Genomic DNA, 19,293 nt, shown 5'->3' with positions numbered 1-19,293 from the left:
CCGCCCACGTTCTCTTTCGCCACGTACAGAGCAGAGAGCGTCCTTCGAAGGATTTCGAAAACTATATTAAAGTCATCCATGAAACTCTCTGGATTCTGTGTATCTCCATAGAATCGGAATAGAGAGACGCGATATGATAACGGGTGAATCATCACAAACAGGGTACCCGAATATTCGAATGTTAGAATTTGAAGCACAGCACGCGTGGAATATCAAAAGTGTGTGTAGTTTCATGAGAGAAATAATTGAAAGAATTATTGGTCGTAAATATCTATATTAGTAACACAAATGGCTACACAAATTATTGGCCATTGGCACGTGCCTTTACTTTCCAATATACGGCAGTGTGTTATCATGTACATTTCATTCTCATAGTATTAAATTCTAGTTATATGAAACCTACTAATAAATGATACGAAATTTAATATACCAATCTAACTGATTGGATCTAATCGATTAATAAATAAGGAGATACTATAGCAAATAAAATGTGTACTAATAATTGATAAATGGCGTATATCCAACATCAGAATATGAATTTAATACGTTATTCCCTGTTCTAAAAAAAAACGAGTTTTTTTTTTGGAAAATCACACCTTACACAGGAAAATTGGTTTTGTATAACTGCTGGAAATATTGGAGTTTTGCTATAGATACTATCCACACGCATTTTATAAATGCCGCAATCTACATATGTTGCAGTCCACTGAAGCTGATGCTACACATCCGAAAACCATTTTTCATTTGCAGCGAAAAAAACATTGCGCAAACATATCAAATCCTGGCGCGGAACCTCACTGAAATTTAAATTTCCCGCTTGTAAATATTCTTTTAATAATCCTGTCCATATGAACCTGTTTTTGTAGGATAAACTTGAAAATATGAATATTCGATCGAATATATGCAAATGATTTATGTCTCTAATGGAAATTAGATCACTGTACATCAAAAATGAGAACGAAAGTTTCCACCAAAATAAAAAAACCATGAAAAACTAACACCTGGCTGTCGCTTTTAAGCATTATATAAGAAGAGAAATTGCAGTCGAGTCACTTTTACCCATCAGAACATTGACAAGAACTCTCACGATGCCACGTATGATGCCTTAGTACGTAACGTTAAGCATCAAGATACTTTTTATAGACATAACGTACTAATGCCGACTAACGAATATGATCAGCTTTCCATGTTCCTTATTTACTACGATTTCTACCGCTAAATATTATACCTGTCAAATACACGCTCCTATTCGTACAAGCCAAGCGAACAAGCAACGGTTTAAACAAATACCATGTAACTTTGAGGAACAAACGTCGAACCGCACCAACGAACCAATAACCAGAGCGTTACTTAACCAGTACATAATCGGATCACTGACAGAACTTAGCGTTATGCTTGGCGTCGATGACGTCAAGATTCAGATATTTTTAACCCGCACAATGCCAATCTACAGGAGAAAATCTACAATATTTGCCATTTTGTTCTTTCGAAAATTTCTGAAAAACAACGTTACACGTGTAATAGCGTATAGTACAGGTTACTTTAAACATGGCTATCGAATTCCAATACGTTTCAGGTAGGTTCGAACTTTCAAATATTAAACAAACTAGTTTTATCTATTTGTGAAAAATTCGAAGGTGCGAGAATCTGCAGAACGCACATGATACACAGGAATTTCGCGTAAAATGCAATGACTTGATAATGAGTTCAATCAGGAGGCAAGATTGCGAAACGATTAACCAGAATTGATAAACGTCTCGTGATTCCGCGAATGCCACACAAAGAAGAGAACGACGTCGCCAACCGTTCGAATAGAATCTACCAATTTTCTAGCAATTAACCGCCGGCAATGTTCTTCCCATTCGCAGCAGCAAAATAGGATTCTACGAAAGGGTTGTTCACACAAAACCGAGCACCAGCAAAATTCTTTCGGCGATCGAATTTAAATAGCGTGTAAAGAACACGAGTGAAGAATGAAGAAGAAGAAAGCTTAGCGAAGAAATCGAGAAGGAAAAAAGCAATGAAATATTCGTGCGATACTTTTTCTTGCGAAAATCTCTTCTTAGCGGAAAATTTTTATTCCAGTTCAAATATGAACATTTATGAAATATTTCTCCGTGTATCTTTGCTTTTTACGTCCTATTTCACATTGAAATCGCATATAGTGAAAAACGCGCCGACTTATGTTTGTTAAAATACGTTAGCACTCGTAATTCGTCTATTAACCACCGCAGTTCTTCGTATCTTCTCATTTCTTCTTTAAACTGCTTGTAAGTGGTTTTTGTCTGAACTCTCGCCACATTTTTCGGGTATTTATCGTGCGACAGGTTCATTCTCGTGTATTCTATCTCACATATTTATCTTTTATAGCGCTATGTATATCATCCTGTCATACACTATGCTTTATAGAGGAATTTCATCATCGTTGGAGAAACGAACGATGAAAAATCTTTTAACCCTCCGGCATTTAACGAGCCATAGTATTTTCATATTCATCCTAGGCTAGTTTATACAACCCTGTGTAAAAATCTTGGGCCACCTACCAAACACTTGCGTTTTGTTTTTATTTTTTCGCGAATGAATATAAAAATACTCGATGTTAATTCAAATCCTCTGATGATTAAATGTTCTTTTTAATGAATATCTAACATTTTCCCGGAAGTAGCTTATCTTCGAAACATCGAATATTACACTCGCATATAATTGCGAGCAGTTTCCAAATGAAACCGAAATCCACAGTGAACGTGTTAAACAACATATTGGTTGCGTCACAAGGACAAAAAAGTGGGAGAGAATGCTTACGATGGTTCAAGGACCGTAGAAAGCATGAGATTTGCAATTCCACGAGTGCTGTTACGTGTAAAATAAAAGCCACCCAAAGCGTCATAACGCCACGACAAAATATGAATAGAGATAATATTATACAGGATGTTTAAAAATGAATGCACCTCGAATGTCAAGTATGAATAAAAAATAAACGTCGATGTACTATTTTCCTTAAAATATATCGAGAATGTGTAATAAAATGAGACTTTTCTAAGAGAAAAATCTCTCGCTCTTTTCTCTCTTTTTTTTTTTTTTTTTTAGAAAACTGTACAAATTTAGTTTCTCGTTAAAATTAATCATATTTATGCGCAGCACGAAGGGAGATGTAACTGTTTGTAGTTCAAGAGCTCATTTTACTTTGTTACAAAGCATTGAAAACGCGGTTAAATTGGGGACACACGAACTCCGGCCGACGTGATTTGAATATTGAGTATTCAGACGCTTGAATAGTTCTTTCTTCAAGGCACACAGAACGAGGTATAATTTATGGTGCGACTGGAAAGAGGAGATGATGTGATGTAAAACGGCATAGACAAAATGAAGTTTTTGGTACGGCGAAAAGTTTGTTTTTTTTTACAGGATCTATAACGACAGATCTATAACAAACAAAAGTATTATACCATTAAAAGAAACTAATATTTCTTTGCTGTTAGACGTCGAAATAATTTGTCGTTCTTCAATATAGTTGTTAAAATGTTATTTAAATGCTATACTTATTGTTACAGATTGTTACTGGAAATATTGTTAATAGAAATTAAGTATAACGATGTAAACAGCTATGAACATCGTAGAGCGTTTAGACGGTCAATATTATTGTAAATATCATTGGAAACATTTTTGTCAATATTATCGTAAGAGACCATCTAGACGATCAATGTGTACACAATGCTGAAAACTCTGAAATATCGACAATAATATTGATCGTTTGAGCGCTTCTTCAGTGTATGTGTTTTGGTAGAACCTGTACAACATGTTTGTGTACATCTGTGTACAACTGTCTTGCGTACTGAATTCAATTACCGATGACACGCGTACTCACCAAGAAGACGCTGATGACGACAACATCGGACAAACACAGGACGGGCAGTTTAGCGACAACTACACTAATGAATACGCGAATGGCGATCCATACACTTCATTAGCATATGTAAACTGCATCAAAAGTTACTAAGACGATTCCTTGCAAATTTTAACATTTTATTGTTGAAGATTTATACCAACTTGGTTTCCATTTTTCTTAACGGATAGAGGTTACGATTTTCACGGAAAATTATTTAGTAACATCTGTAAGTTGTCAATAAAATTATTAAAAAAATAACAATTTAGAAACAATTAATTTAAAGACGTTAATGAAAAACGCTGATAAAGGTAGACTTGCTGGAAACGCGATTTTTGCCTCATATGGAACATTACGGACATTGCAACATTTGCGTCTCTTCTTATTTACCAAGTGAGAAATAACTTAGCGGTGTATTAAATTATATTTCTTTGATACGAGATATCTCGTTATATTACATTCTAAATATCTTACGTAACGATAATATAGGATATGGTAACTTTATTCGAGCTAATTGATATTCACATTTAAATACGGCTTAGTAGCTTATCGTTCGAAGGAGGATAATGAAATAAAGAAACGTGAATACACGAAAGAAGGAGAAATCAAATGGATGAGTTAAACGAACGATCTAGACAAAGACTTAAGACGTTAAAGGATGTTTATTTCCTTGCTCGTGGATTTCTCTGAAATATTCCATCATTATCGTTAAACTCTACTTGCAGCTATGTGGAAATAAATACGGAAAAACATATCTGATCGAAGATGCATGAAATTAAGATTTATACATAGATATCGCCCGAAGCTGATTTCATTACATAATCTACTTGTCTTTCTGCAGCTAATAAATATCCATTTTCAATATTTTTATTATCGTCCTGCAACTCTAGCCCTTTTATTACTTCAAAGTTTAACTACAAAATTTAATCAAAATTAACCTACCAACATCATATTTGCTATTGATCTATCATACAATATATATTTAGCTATCGGAAGAGCAATTGTTAATAACGATGACTTCATAATCAAAAATTCGAAATACCAGTTAAATGTATTAAATAATTGCATAAAAAATATCACAAATTATAATACATCACGTTCAGAATTTACATAGACAATCAACCTTCATGTAAAGTAAATCCTCTTCCATAAATTTACATATTACGAACCTTGCATAACATCTTTATTCTCAATGCTTACTTTACAAAACAGGAACTATCTTGATAAATCAGAAATTATACAACTTCCTTGGTAATCATCACATCTATACGTTTACTATCATAATGAATAGTATGGAAAAGTAATTAACTAGCAATTAGTAATAATAATGATAAATTCGACATATTCTATATGGCTTTATTATTATACATTATACATATATTCCACACGTTTAATTATTTCAAATCATCTAATACAACTAATAGTGCAAATCGTTTCACAACTAGGGAAACACGCATTATCTCCAAACGACAGTAACCGTACGTCCCATTATGCAGCCGATAATAAAGTGCTCTTAATACCGACGCTTCACGCACAAGGTCGCAGCCAATCACGTCCGTAAACATACGTACTCCAATTTGAAATCTAATGGAAAACGAGAAAATAGGGCTGGTAGATATCGACGATCGTTGTATACGTGTGTACACGGTATACCATTACCATATATACCAGTGGCAAGTTGAAACTCGTTCGATCAGGAAAGAGCAGCCTGGAATTTTTTGTCAGCAGCGTGGCAAGCTCTCGAGAAGACGAGGTTGCACGCAAACCGGGACGCGGGAGGGAGAAACAAAATTTGTATTCGAGCAAATCATCACAAAATCCGTAATACGTCCGTGGCTTACGAAAATATTAAAACAAGTCTAATGTGTGTGTGTGTGTGTGTGTGTTATATGAAACATTTTGAAATTTCATCAGCACTATAAAAGACACGACTGTCACGAGTCATGATTACATCGGTATAATTTAAAAATATAAAAGCAGATATGTACGGCAAACGTATCGTACATATATTTAAAATTTTTCGAGAGAAGCGAAAAATTATTTGGCATTTTACGAGAAAATTATTTACTAAACACATCTTGTTGAGAAAAAGAAAAGACTGTAGAAAGCATTAGTCAATATTACTTTTGTAATTTTCTCTTCTTAGTCCTAGAAATACTATTTTGACGGTTTTGACGGCTTTTTTTAACATAAAACTGAATTATTTTGAATTCTAGCATTTTTAACATACATGTGCAATATATTTAGTAAAAAATAAGATAACTGTACAAAATAGAGTTAATAAATAACGCCTTGAGTAAAACTTGGTTTTTATAAGAATCGAAAAAACTAACCTAATCTAATGTCGTTCGTAAATTTCGAACTTTAGTGAGCAATATACCGCAGGAAGAGACATTGGATTTACAAAATTTGTCCTTATTTCTATATATTTTCATCACATCAATGAAATTTCAAAATATTTCGTCTAACACATATATTCGTAAAGAAATGTTGGAATACTTGGTGAACCACTGTATTTCTGTGAACGAAACGCGAAACCGTAATTAGTTTCGGGTCAGAAAAGGTCAGAGAGGAGCATTAATCGGAACTGAAAGGTTTTTAGAGCCCGCATGATTAGAACGCGACACCGCGATATTTCTTTGGCGACGCATCGCGCATACGATACAAGCCTGCACACACGCGTGGCCACAATCATTTTTCGCACGCCACTCGCACTGGCCTGAATTACACACGCGCGCGTGGCTCCGCGAAACGCCAACGCTGCTTTCACAGCCTTTTTTTTTCCTCTTACGAGCGCAACGCGTGCACCATTCCGCATGCGAATCACGGTCAGCCTCTATTTTCGACGAAAGTGAAAGAATCGAGATCAACGACCCTACCGCTCACGGAGAAATTCGCGAAAGAATATCGACAGTTAAAATCCGCCTTCTACTCGCCAGAATTCAACCAACGAGGAAAAAAAGCACTAGCTTAATCGGGAAACAACATGAACGAGTTTCACGAAGAGAAAGTCTCTGGTACACGAGGACCTCGAGATGTCAGCTGATAGAAACAAAGACTCAGAAAGAGTCCCGTAATTGGTCGTTGAGGATAGACCATAATATACAAAACTATATAATAGAGACACACACCAATATAAAGAGGTTAGCTGTGAATCACGCGACGTCAATCATCAAACGCAATTCTTTTTTTCATTTTAATAAGAAATACATTTACCTCTGTTTAGGTATCACGCGGCGTTAGATTCCCACGAAGTATGGTGAAATTTCAGCGGAGTTGCTTGAACGGTACAAATGTCACCAACTTTGATATATGCACGAAAACGACTATGTTTTGGCAGTGGTTCGCGGCATGTTCTTCTGGCACGAGGTCTGCGACGAGGTTAAATGGACATTGACATGTGCGCGAAAGGAAAACACGACGGCACCCACGCACTACTCGGAGTAAATTGTCAGAAGAACGAGGCCGAACTTTCGAACCGATCCACCGATCATTCCGACCACTACAGGCCAAGTGTAGCACCGCACTGACTGCTCTCGCCGTTCACCAAGGCGATAAACAAACTCGTCGCCTCTCCCTCACGAGTCTACCCTCCTTCTCCTATCAAGTCTCTTACTCTCGCTAAACGTTTACTATCCCGCTTCCGCGGACAAACGCCGACTGCCGTGTGCTGCTGAGCGAAATTTCGGTCTTTCTCGCACTGCGGCGTTAGCAATATGGTATGATCTCACTCTCATCACTCTATCTCACTCACTCTAACATTATACATCTCTGTTACTTTCTCTCCCTCTTCGCTCCTGCTCCGTTTGAGGCACAGTGCTGCCACCATGCTTCGCCCCCACTATCGCATCACATCGCAACTTGTCACCTGGCATTCTTGATTTTTTGACATTTTATGAACGCTCGGTTTAAACTGGATGATACTTGGCAATCGGGAGCGTCTGTAGTTTCGAAGAAACTGGATGTCACTCGCGAGAAGAGCAAATAAGACTCGTTTATAATGACTCCATGACGCGACAACGCAATGTACGACATGTTTTGAGCCACTGACAGTCTGTACTGGAGCAGGAACTGTATGAAGGGTGGTGGTGCCACCCTACTGCAATCAATTGCAACGTGATTTTGTTTATAGAAAAGAAAATCTTTCGTTTTGGCAAGCAAAGGTACTCGAACTTACTAATATAATCAATATTGTATTTATATACTATAAAGCTATTTACAATTACAATTAAATATTTATATAAATATCTATTTAGTTAAATCCCCTACATTATCTTCTGTAGAATATATAAAATATTATAAATATTATATCTCTTAAGTAAAAACTTATTAGAATATTATTTTTTAATCTTATTTAAACTTAATTTTAAAATTCGAGTACAAATTTCAAATTTTCTAATTTAATCTTTTTTACTTATCTTCTGCAAATACGTAAATAAAATTTCTGAAGATAGACTCAACGTAAGGTCTAGATGTCCCTAGTGCAGCTATTGATCCACGGTCGTATATACAGGTCCCGAAACTCCCGTGGTCAAGAATGTCACAATGATGCGGCGATCTGCGTTTCTCTAATCTGCCACCACTGGCGTTGCTGCAGAGTAGTCAAAACAATAAACGACACAAAGCCATAATTCTGTGTCCCCTAAAATGAACATCAATAAATTTATTTATGAATAAGTAATGTATGCCTACTTGTAAAGTATTATACAAATTATGAAAAATTATAAAAAATTCACTTGATTATTTCCATAATGTTTTACTTTCTTGAAATTTCGAGTTTTGGCCGCTCGACATCAGCGCCCTATATATGGTGACAACGCACGACCGTAACGCTATGAGTGAATGCGTTAATTCTCCATTTGGCCGTTGGTATTGATAGTTTTTCGTGGCGGTAGCATCTCTCTTCCGTTTTCTCTATCTTTTCTGGAACGGTATCCATCATGGTACGTATATTTTGATAAAATCTAGAAAAAGATCTAAAAAGGCAGTAGCAATCCGTCACCAAGTACACAAATGAATTATCTAACAGCATCCTATAAATTATTTTATACTGAAAAGTTGAAATATTTACAGTTAAAGTGTATTATAATGGATTGTTATCTTTTGTTACAAATTTTGAGGTTATACGAATGTGTTTAGAGTGTTTCCCAATATTTTGTTTTAAATGAGTGCAAGATGGATTAAATACCATTAAATGGAATATAAATATGATTTTAGAGTCGCGTCAGGACAAAGACGGTCAAAAAGGCCGCGAAGCTGATTATCGAGAAATACTATACTCGATTGACCATGGACTTCCATACAAATAAAAGGATATGCGAAGAAATTGCTATTATCCCCAGTAAATCTTTGCGAAACAAAATCGCTGGGTATGTATTTACAAAAGTATATGTTTTGTGTTAAAACATTTTTATGCCAAAAACTAAATCCTATAAATTAGTGTATTCAATTTCTTATTTAAATCTATTTCAATTTTTTATTGAATTTCTTTATCCTATTATTCCAAACAGATTTGTCACGCACTTGATGAAGCGTCTGAGACACAGTCAAGTACGTGGTATTTCCATCAAACTCCAAGAAGAAGAGAGAGAACGCAGGGACAACTATGTTCCTGAGGTGTCTGCTTTGGAGCACGATATTATCGAAGTAGATCCAGAAACCAAGGAAATGTTACAAATGCTTGGATTTAACAACATTCCAGGACTTCAACTCACACAATCCCAACTACCACCATATAGCAGACGTTCTTAAATTTATTTGTTTATATTAAATAAGATTGTTAGTATTGCACTTTTAAATAAAACTGCAAGCTGACATTCTAAAAATTTTATATTCTCAAACTGATTTTAACGTATAAACCTGTCATTCTTTCGAGTGTGTACATATATTGATCTCCTTATGGTAAGTAACAAGCTACTGTAAAGTAAAATACATATTGAGAAATATATTAAATTCTACAAGCTAAAATTAATGTAATTGATTATCTGTATTCGGATGAAAGCATATTTCATATCCGTTTATAAAAAAAATACAAATCAATTTTAATGTTAGGTTTTGAAATATATAAATGGTAGAATGTGAAAAGTTTAAAGTAAAAGTACGCGTGCGCACAAGTCGGCCATTTTAATCGAACTTCGTTCTGTACTGTTATGTACATTATAATTTATAATAGCTTATTATTAAAATTAACTTTTTTATTTACTTTTTCCAATATTTTAATTAACAACATTATTGAAAGATATTAATATTGCTTCTTACATTATTTTTACACATAAAATAAATATTTCGATCAAAAAGTTTATCAAATTCATATTAAACAATTTATTATTTTGCATTAAATTATATATGGTAGAAATAATCGTAACGTTATATTAAGAGCAGCAAAAGTAGTAAAAAATGTTACTATCGTGGAGGTTCAACGGTATCGATTTCCCGCTCCAATTATAATTATATATCAAAGTTATGTACAGTGCATTTAAAGCATATATACATACTCTCAACGACATCAACCATTTTCGCCTTCCCTTGCACGAAGCTCGTCATTTTAATCGCAAACATAGAAACTGAGTAATCCTATCCCTCGTATCGTATTTATCAGCGATATCGTAGCTCAAATTGCGAAAAGCCAAGGTACCGCATCGAATAAAGTTTATTACTTCGAAGTTTATATAATATTTTGCAAGAGATAACGGGGCTTAATATGTACACGACTGCATCGATGCGACAATGAAATGCATCGTCGCCCTTCCAAAGGCACCCACGAGGTTGAGCCGGACCTGGACAAGTTGTTCAGAGGCTGCGCGACCTAGCACGATCCAAGGCTAGGTAGCCTAGCACAACCTGGTGAACCAGACAAAGTTAAGAAGAAAGAGGAAGAGAAACGGAGAGAGTAGCTGCAATCGCACGCCTACGAATGTTGGAACTCTCGGGAGCAGGGAGGAGAGACCGTATAACCGGCGAGTCAGTCGACTATTAGTGGTCTGTGACTCTGGAGGTAGCCCGACCACCGCAGAACCGAGCCCGACGCAGCTCGGTTGCGTTCGGTCGGTAGTCGGGGCCAGTCGGGCGCTCCACTGCTCTTTTCGGTCTGGTCGTTTTCCTCAGTCCGTCGTCGTTGCGCATCGAGAACAGTTGCACCCTTTCTTTTTTTCGCTTAAGGACATACAACGAAATAGTCAAGTCAATCTTTTTCGCGCTATGTGACAGATATTACGGGGCACCAAGAGTGTACCCCGCCTTCTCTGAATATCATTCCCACCCTATCCTTCCTTTTCTACCTTGCCACTAACATTCTCCTTTGCCCTAAGAGAGAGAAAGAGCACACGTTGTAAACGCAGGCACGTACGTACGCAGGCACTCGCCGACGAAGGGGCCACGAGGGCCCCGTGGAATCGTGCCTAGGAAAACATGGAGTGTCCACATCTTGCTCAAAGCGTCCAATTCGGCGGTAACGACGTAGAAGCGAATTGTACGAAGGATCTACCGTTCGTCTGTGCAGGTAGGATTTTATAAAGAAACCGTACCGTTATCCTTCTTAGCAGATTGAAAGAAAGATGTATTTAGAAAATCGAAACCTAGCCCCCACGAGATCCTTTCTTCTCAAGTTGGATTCTATTTTGCACTCCTTTCTCGTTCGAGCCCGATCTCGATCTTTCCTTCACCTCTATTGTCTCCCATCTCCTTTTCTCTCGTTTCTTTTGCGTTCTTTATCCCCTGTGTTCTCGGTCTTGCTCTTTTTCTCTCCCCCCGCCTCTTTCTTTCTCTTCCTCTTTCTCTCTTTACCTCTCGTGACCGCGGCCCCGGCCGTTCCTCTCGCGGCCTTGAGCCGTCGTAGCCGACAAGATGAAGCGAACCATTTCTCTATTTCCCTATAAAGATATTAATGCATGTTTTTTATGAGAGAGGACACAAAAGTATACGTTTACGTTCGCTTTGTGTATTTCACGGTCGATACACGCGAATATCGATGATACTTATGGACGCACGACTTCTAGTACTATTTGTATGTATTGAGAATTGAACTCCCAGCACGAATATGTATAGTACTTACATCTCTCCTCGATATACGCGAATGTGTACGTGCCAATACGTATGAACGCGAGACAAACCTATACGCGCGTGTACAGTTGTACGTGAAAGTCCACTCCTCTTCTTCATGTATACATGTATATATGTAATATAGTACTTATGTGTGTGTGTGTCCTCCGTTCATGGGTGTCTCTCCACGGACCGAACAAGAGCGTCGTGGACGTGCGCGTGTGCATCGTCCTGCTGGGAGTTCTCAGTATGCGGCGCGGTCGTCATTGGAAAATCAATACCAGACGGCACTAATCAGCTGGCCTGAGATCTGTCATTAGAACTCGCCTGATAAACGTGTTCATCGTTTCACCTTCTTCGTTTTTCCTAATTTCTTCCATTTCCGCTTGTCAACATGCATACATCACATTCTCAAGAATTATCTTCTGAGAGATACATTTGAAAATCAATACTTCTTCCTTGTTTGAAATTTGTTTTCTCGTCTGATATATTTATACCTATTCTCTATAGTCATTGCCTTTGGTACTATATTTAAAATAAACACAATACCTTTATTGCATTCATTTAAATCTCCCTTGCCCTATGTGTTCTCCCTCTTAAGCTGATCTTCGCTGTAGACGGAAAATTTCATAATACAGACTCGATTCGCTCTGTTCGATAATCGATGCTGCACTACGCCGTCTTTTTTCTTTTAGCGACCTCTTACAGTAGAACAGGCAGGAAGAAACGTTTCACCAAGATTCGAGTCATTTAATTGCAACGTATTCTTTCAAGAAAATCTGAAATTTCATTTTCTTGATTTTGATATCCTTGATCTTTCAGGATCGAGAGGAATCTATTGAATTCGCGAAGCATATTTATCTCTTGTCTGAATATCCGAACGAGAAAGAGGAGAAAGGAAGGAAGGAGAGGGAACAATAGTGGAACAAAACAAAACATGCATAGTCAAGGAGAGAGTATTTCAAAGGTGTATTAGCGCGACCAATGAGTCAGACCAGCGATGTTTTTTTTTTTATTATTCAGTTCGGGTTAGGTTGTATTTCGGAGTTTTCCGAATTCGTCAACATATACAAATATCATTGTAACGATACTCCCTGCGTCGCGTCGTCGTCTCTCCCGAGAGATCGTTCACGCTCAACGAATCGCAAACATATCCAGGTTGCAAGATCAATTTAAATATCTTGCAAGGAGAGTGACGCTGGTAAAAATTACCAAGCCCGACTCTGGCGCGAGTCACGCAGGAGAAAAATCGTCCCTCGTGGGCTATAAAAGAACCCCATGTTCCACACCTTCCCCTCCCATCCCTCTTCTGCCTCTTTTCCTGCGCTGCAAGCTGGTTCGGGTACGACGTTGCAAAATCGATAACGGCGTCGTTGCTAATCGGATGCCTCGATACGAGTCGTATTGCTCGGGAAACGAATTTTTCCCTCATCGTTCCTTTTTCTTCTCCCGGGATTGCACCGAACCGAAGAGTCTGCTGGTGCACGCGTTTGTCGCCTTTCTTTATCTTTATCTGGTTCCGTCGCTTGGACAATGCGTCGACGAAATTCTTCAACGACGCAACACGCAGTAGGCGTGGCGAATCGTATCGTTCGTTACCAACCAGCGAAAAAGAGACGCAACGATATGACAAAAGAGACGGACGAGTAAAAGGATGGATACGTGGCTCGTTAGATGATTGTTGGTTACCCTGCCAGCTTTTTTTCGTGGTTCACGTGATACCAATGAAATGGTCAACGATCGGTCGTCTTTCGAGTTTAGGATTTCTCAGACTACCTGTATGCAACTCTATCGATGATTTTTATTTGATTTTGACCTTAGCTGCACTGACGTGATCTTCCAAGAATACAGCGTGATGCGCAACGTATTTTTACATCAAATTGAGAATTATTACCCACTTTGAAATATTGAACATTCGATAGACGTGGCTCGATTGGATTATCGTTTTCCATCGATAATGAAACTTTGATTATAATCTAACAAAACTAACGTTGATCTCTATGATATTTTATTTTAATAATATACACATATATGCAAGATATAATACCTGATGTTCCAAATTATCATTTGCAGGTTATCAACTCATTTTAAATTTCGATGTAAAACTATATTTGTACATTTGAATTTAATGCACAAAAATATTTTTTCTGTTATATAAATATAAGAAAAATTTTGTTTTATCTTAATATGTATCATTGTATTGTTTGAAATTTATAAAAATACTGAACATCAATTATACAATCTCAAGCAATGTTTCCGAACAATCTTCATCCAATGTATATAACGTGTAATTAAAATTCCTAGTACATTTTACAAAGAAATAAGACAATATAATTTGCACAGGGCGTGGGGTTATAATAATTCTTACACGAGATTGCAAAACAAATGGGTGTGTACAGGGATACGTGCTTCTAGAAGATTGGATTTCAGTTGGCCTACCTATGCGATATCTCAATTTTCATGTACTCGTGCTTTTTTACCTTTAGCAATTTTACGTCTTTCTCTTTTATTCTACCGTTGCAAAGTTTATTGAAGTAGCTAAAAATAGTCAGGTATCGAACCAAGCAATCCAAAATAAAAATGATCGAAATCGATCCAATTGCATGGGCGTAGAATTTTCGAATTTATTAATCTCATTATGGTATTTAATTACTGAAATGTATATTCTTAGTATGGGATCAATTAACTTGACATACGTCTCCATAGATTTTACTCACTTTTAAAACCATAGATACGTCATGGTGCTGAAAAAATATACGTATGAGGAAGGGGAAAAAAGAAATGTGCATGCAAAATCACAAACTTGATAGCACTGCGAGACATTTTGCGATCGATCGACTGCAAAGGGGGTGTGTCGAACAGCCTTCCTCCCATTCACCCTGGTTTTACGCGATCTCTTGAGAATTACGTAAGCCGGGACGAGCCAAGAAGATAGTACACCGACTTGGGACTTATATTATTTTGTAATAATCGCCTTTTATATTTCCTGAATGGATTAACTTTAAAAAATTCTAAGAATTTTCCAAAAATAGCTGCAGTTAGGGTAAAATCCAAAAATATCAAATTTTGGTAGAAACTCGTTCAAATTTACGATATTTCTATTATTCTCAGGGTCACGTAACTAAGAACAAACCCTAGATTCATAAAGGCTAAGATAGTAAGTTGTAACGCATTACAAATAACGCTCCATTGTTATAGTACGAAAATCACCATTATTCTAAATATCAGGTAAATAAGAACAAGTATTAAGTTCAGAATCAATAAAATAAGAAATTCTAATTTTTAAGTTTAGAATCTTCTACAATATTTATACCTCAATTCATACCTTCGGTTTGAAAAAATAAAAGGGTGAGATCCTAGAAATGAAATATGTATAGAATTCGACCATTTTGAGAAACATGGCTTTCAATCTCTGTTACTCGTTAATTTTATATCGTTTGTAGTTTTAACACGATAACATTTAAACTAGAATGCATAGCAAGGGCAATGTTTTTATCAAGTGCTTTGTTATTGTCGATAGTATGTGGCACTGAGAAAAGTACGTGGCTCTGTTTGTACTGTGGAGCCATTCACTGTGGACGATACGTGGCAGGCCATGCATTACAGCATCACGAAGAAAATAATCAGCACTGTGTTTGTATCGACTGTGAGAACCTGGCAGTATTCTGGTAAGTTAAACCCTTCGCTTTCGCCATTCTCCGCGACACTGATGGACGGTCCGAGTCTTCTTCGCGTCAGTTGATACGATTTTTAATCTCGCCAACATGCCTCTCCCTTTCGATCATTTTGTTTGTTAGCGGCAGCCATCTTTATTAATATTAGCAACAATATGTTAACTCGACCGATACAACAGTCTCAGAGACCATAAATAAATTCTTTCCATTTAATTCCGAAAAAAAAACAAATCTTGTCTTTCTCTTTTCCATATTTAATTGTTGGCTTACAACCCAAATCTCGAATTTTATAAGTATATAATTGCCGTAATACCTCAAATTTGAGGTTTCGTGTACCATAAAGAATGGCTGTATTTAGCCTCAACGCGTTAAGTCGTAGGTGACTACCTACTCGTCATTCATCGAATATTCGATATCAAGAAAATAAAGAATCCACCAACGAACCCTTCAATTAATTAACAGCACACCGATCCAGACTTGCCAGTACTTACAAAGGCATTCATTTTCAGTTACATGTGTGACGAGTATGTAATTAACGACACGACGAGCGGCCAAATTGAGAAGATACGTCGCGTCACATTTCGCAAAGATGAGCACAAGGAGAATGAGGAGAATTGGAACACGTCGCCGTCTACGACGCCGTCCTCGAGGAGAGAGAACAGTGATGATAACGACGCGGACGCCCTATGGAAAGCGGAAGTGGTCGTAAGGAACCTCCGACCGAGGACAGCGCGGAAAAGGCTACACTCGTTGGATGGCACAAGCGGGGACAATCGGCCGGCGACCAAGCGTAGGAGCTCCAAGATAACCAAAGAGAAGAAGGTCGTCGGCCTGAGAAATCTCGGCAACACCTGTTTTATGAATGTTGTGTTACAATCATTCAACAACATCAGCCATTTTTGCGAGTATCTCACGCAGATGCCATGCCTAGAGGGCATACCATTCGACGAGCCGCCCACGCATAGAGGGCGAATCGTCACGCCCGGTCGAGCAAAAGAGTTTATGAGTGACGCCTTACTCGCGGAAGAGCTCAGGAAGGTACTCCTTGGTTTGAATCTTGGTGGCTCAAACGGTCAAGCCATTTCGCCCGAATGCCTTTTCCTTGTCATCTGGAAAGTCGTACCAAGATTTCGAGGCTACCAACAACAAGACGCTCATGAATTTCTTACCTATATGTTGGACAGACTGCACACCGAGCTCTTGCAATTGTTGCCCAGACTGGGACACGAACCTCTCGGTCTGCGCGGCAAGCAGAGCATCGTCACAGCCGTGTTTGGAGGCACCCTTCTTAGCGTGGTAAGTCGTAGGATTGTTCAAGGAGGAAGCTCTGTTTAACCCTCGGTCACCGATGATTAAACGCTTTGCGGCTGGATGATGCTGTATCATTCTGATGTATAACATACACTTTATGTATGGATTTTGAAGAAATATTCTATGATAAATGATACCAGAGCTGTTGTTATTACACGAGGAATTTATTTCACTATATATAAAAGTTCCAAATTTGGTAATACATATTGTACTGTATCGTACTGTTTTAAAGTGATACAGGGCAAAAGTTTTTCAGAAAAACTAGAGGTGATGTATTTAGAAGCTCACAAAAACACATAACGTTGACAAAAAGAATAGAAAGAAAAGACAGTGATTAAATATTATTATTGTAATTTTGTGTTCTTAATTTATTGCTTAGTTTATTTTGGTAGTCTAATCTTAGAATATTCTTGTTAAAAACATTTTAATTATGAAAAAAGTGTACACAAAGGAATTATTTTTAGGTAACTTATTTTATTATAAAATTTAAGAAGGTATAATTCCACTATTTCAAAATTCAGCATTGTTTATTGCATATAATACCAATGTCTATTTTGGTATTCTACTGGTGCCTACTTTCTATGCATGACACAACTTGTATCAAAATGATCCGGCACTCACCAGGCGAGGGTTAATGCGTTTCCGGTTACATTTTATTATTCCAATACGAAATGACGAGAGGGAGTGCCCTTTCCGAATCAATATTGTTTTGGAGAGTCATTTTATTATTCATTTTCTTCTTGGGAGAAGCGCGGACAAATTATGGATCGCGTTTCCTCGCGCAGGTCCACTGCATGAACTGCCGTACAGATTCCAAGACGCACGAGCCCTTTCAGGATCTTTCACTGGATATACCGGACAGATTGCAAAGACGAACGAAAGAACAGGAAGAAGTATGCAGTCTCACGTACAGCTTAACGAGATTCTTCAAAGTCGAAGAGCTGGCCGATAGCGAACTATACTTTTGTGACAATTGCATGGGGAAACAGAGATCTACCAAGAGGTTCTGGATACACAGGCTGCCTAATGTTAGCATACTTTTATTAACTATTTAACTTAGAAGATATTTAGAAATATTTTTATAGAATATATTTTCGTTTTGTTTCGAAAATATTATAATATATTGAATCAATTTACGTTTCATTACTTAATGTATAAATGTACGTTTCTATTTTGTATTATTACATTATTAATTTTTACAGTTCAATACACACTTTATTGTCTGTAATTTCGAAATATAATTATAATCTTAAATTCTCTAAATGAAATACTTTTAGAATATTTATTGTAATATTCGTCTCCATATATTAACTTATAAATTTTCTTTGTTTGTAACACATAGTTTACCAATTCTCTTTTATTTTAGGTGTTGTGCCTTCACATTAAAAGATTTAGGTGGTGCAATTCCTATCGCTCGAAGGTGGACACACAGGTGGATTTTCCGATGAAATCACTTGATATGTCTGCATTTACGGTGCGTGGCGTGAGTGGAACGAAATTGGGCGCTTCAAATAGTCACCTATATGACTTAGCTGCCGTTATTGTACATCACGGTTCAGGGTATGCTCAAACGTCCTTTTTTATGTTAATTCTACATACAACCGTATTTATTAGATCATCAGAATCAGACTCATTCATAATTTCTTTCAATGAGCCAATGTATATACACAATTTTATATTCTGATAAAAAGTTATCGAATTAAATAAAATCTGTAAATTATGGATTCAGAAACATATATCATTATATCCATTTTAAAATGTCAATACACTACAAGCTAAACGTATATTATATTTGTTTGTACAAAGCAAAATTCGGTATGTTTCGTCAGTCTTATAAGTATTCCATATTTTTTACATTGTAAAAATGTTTACATTGTAAAAATGCTTTCATCTATTGTATAACAGAGCTATGGTATCTATTTTGAGAATAAATATTGGAATATCCATTTTAGTGCTGGAACTGGACATTATACTGCCTTCGCTGTTCACGACGGACAATGGTTTCACTTTAACGATAGCTCTGTACGACCAGCAACCACGGACGCAGTCGCCAAGTGTAAACCCTATATTCTGTTTTACGTGCGGAAAGAATTCTCCATTCCACCTCCCTTGTGACGTCGTTTCCCCAGTCAGTCCCGTCCTGATGGTGCGAGCTTCAACGACGATGACCATGAACGAATAAACAAGAAGTAAGCGAAATTCGAACAGAATGTTGAATGGTGCATATGCTAAAAGGGCCAAATGGAAGAAGACTTAGACAAGTTTCGCGAAGTTTCTAAAAGAGGAAGGAAGAAAACATCCGTTTTCGATTTTTTCGTTTAGTATGATTAAATATAGACTTTGGGTATGTTTTGTTAATTATAAGTGATAAACATGAATTTCGAAGAA

General features: G+C 37.1%; 3 protein-coding genes across 4 annotated transcripts in view; 2 read left to right on the top strand and 1 right to left on the bottom strand.

Annotated features, from left to right (window-relative positions):
• Window positions 1-7,920, bottom strand: part of LOC122573215 (furin-like protease 2) — a 427,801-nt gene extending 419,881 nt beyond the window's left edge. For both annotated transcript variants that reach the window (XM_043739297.1, XM_043739298.1), the window contains exon 1: window positions 7,100-7,920. The gene's annotated coding sequence lies outside the window, so the exon portion shown is untranslated. The remainder of the gene's footprint in view (window positions 1-7,099) is intronic.
• Window positions 7,921-8,687: 767 nt separating this feature from the next.
• On the top strand, window positions 8,688-9,708 carry LOC122572419 (40S ribosomal protein S17). The gene is made up of 3 exons (XM_043737359.1): window positions 8,688-8,826; window positions 9,101-9,252; window positions 9,394-9,708. Exons 1-3 carry the CDS (start codon window positions 8,824-8,826, stop codon window positions 9,632-9,634), a joined length of 396 nt encoding a protein of 131 aa, XP_043593294.1. The 5' UTR covers window positions 8,688-8,823; the 3' UTR covers window positions 9,635-9,708.
• A 509-nt stretch (window positions 9,709-10,217) lies between these two features.
• LOC122572417 (ubiquitin carboxyl-terminal hydrolase 3-like) lies at window positions 10,218-19,293 on the top strand. The gene is made up of 6 exons (XM_043737358.1): window positions 10,218-11,381; window positions 15,441-15,588; window positions 16,104-16,890; window positions 17,691-17,933; window positions 18,272-18,465; window positions 18,858-19,293. Exons 1-6 carry the CDS (start codon window positions 11,291-11,293, stop codon window positions 19,018-19,020), a joined length of 1,626 nt encoding a protein of 541 aa, XP_043593293.1. The 5' UTR covers window positions 10,218-11,290; the 3' UTR covers window positions 19,021-19,293.

This window comes from Bombus pyrosoma, linkage group LG11 (assembly GCF_014825855.1).
Source record: "Bombus pyrosoma isolate SC7728 linkage group LG11, ASM1482585v1, whole genome shotgun sequence".
Taxonomy (NCBI): domain Eukaryota; kingdom Metazoa; phylum Arthropoda; class Insecta; order Hymenoptera; family Apidae; genus Bombus; species Bombus pyrosoma.
This window is presented reverse-complemented; position numbering and strand designations above follow the sequence as displayed.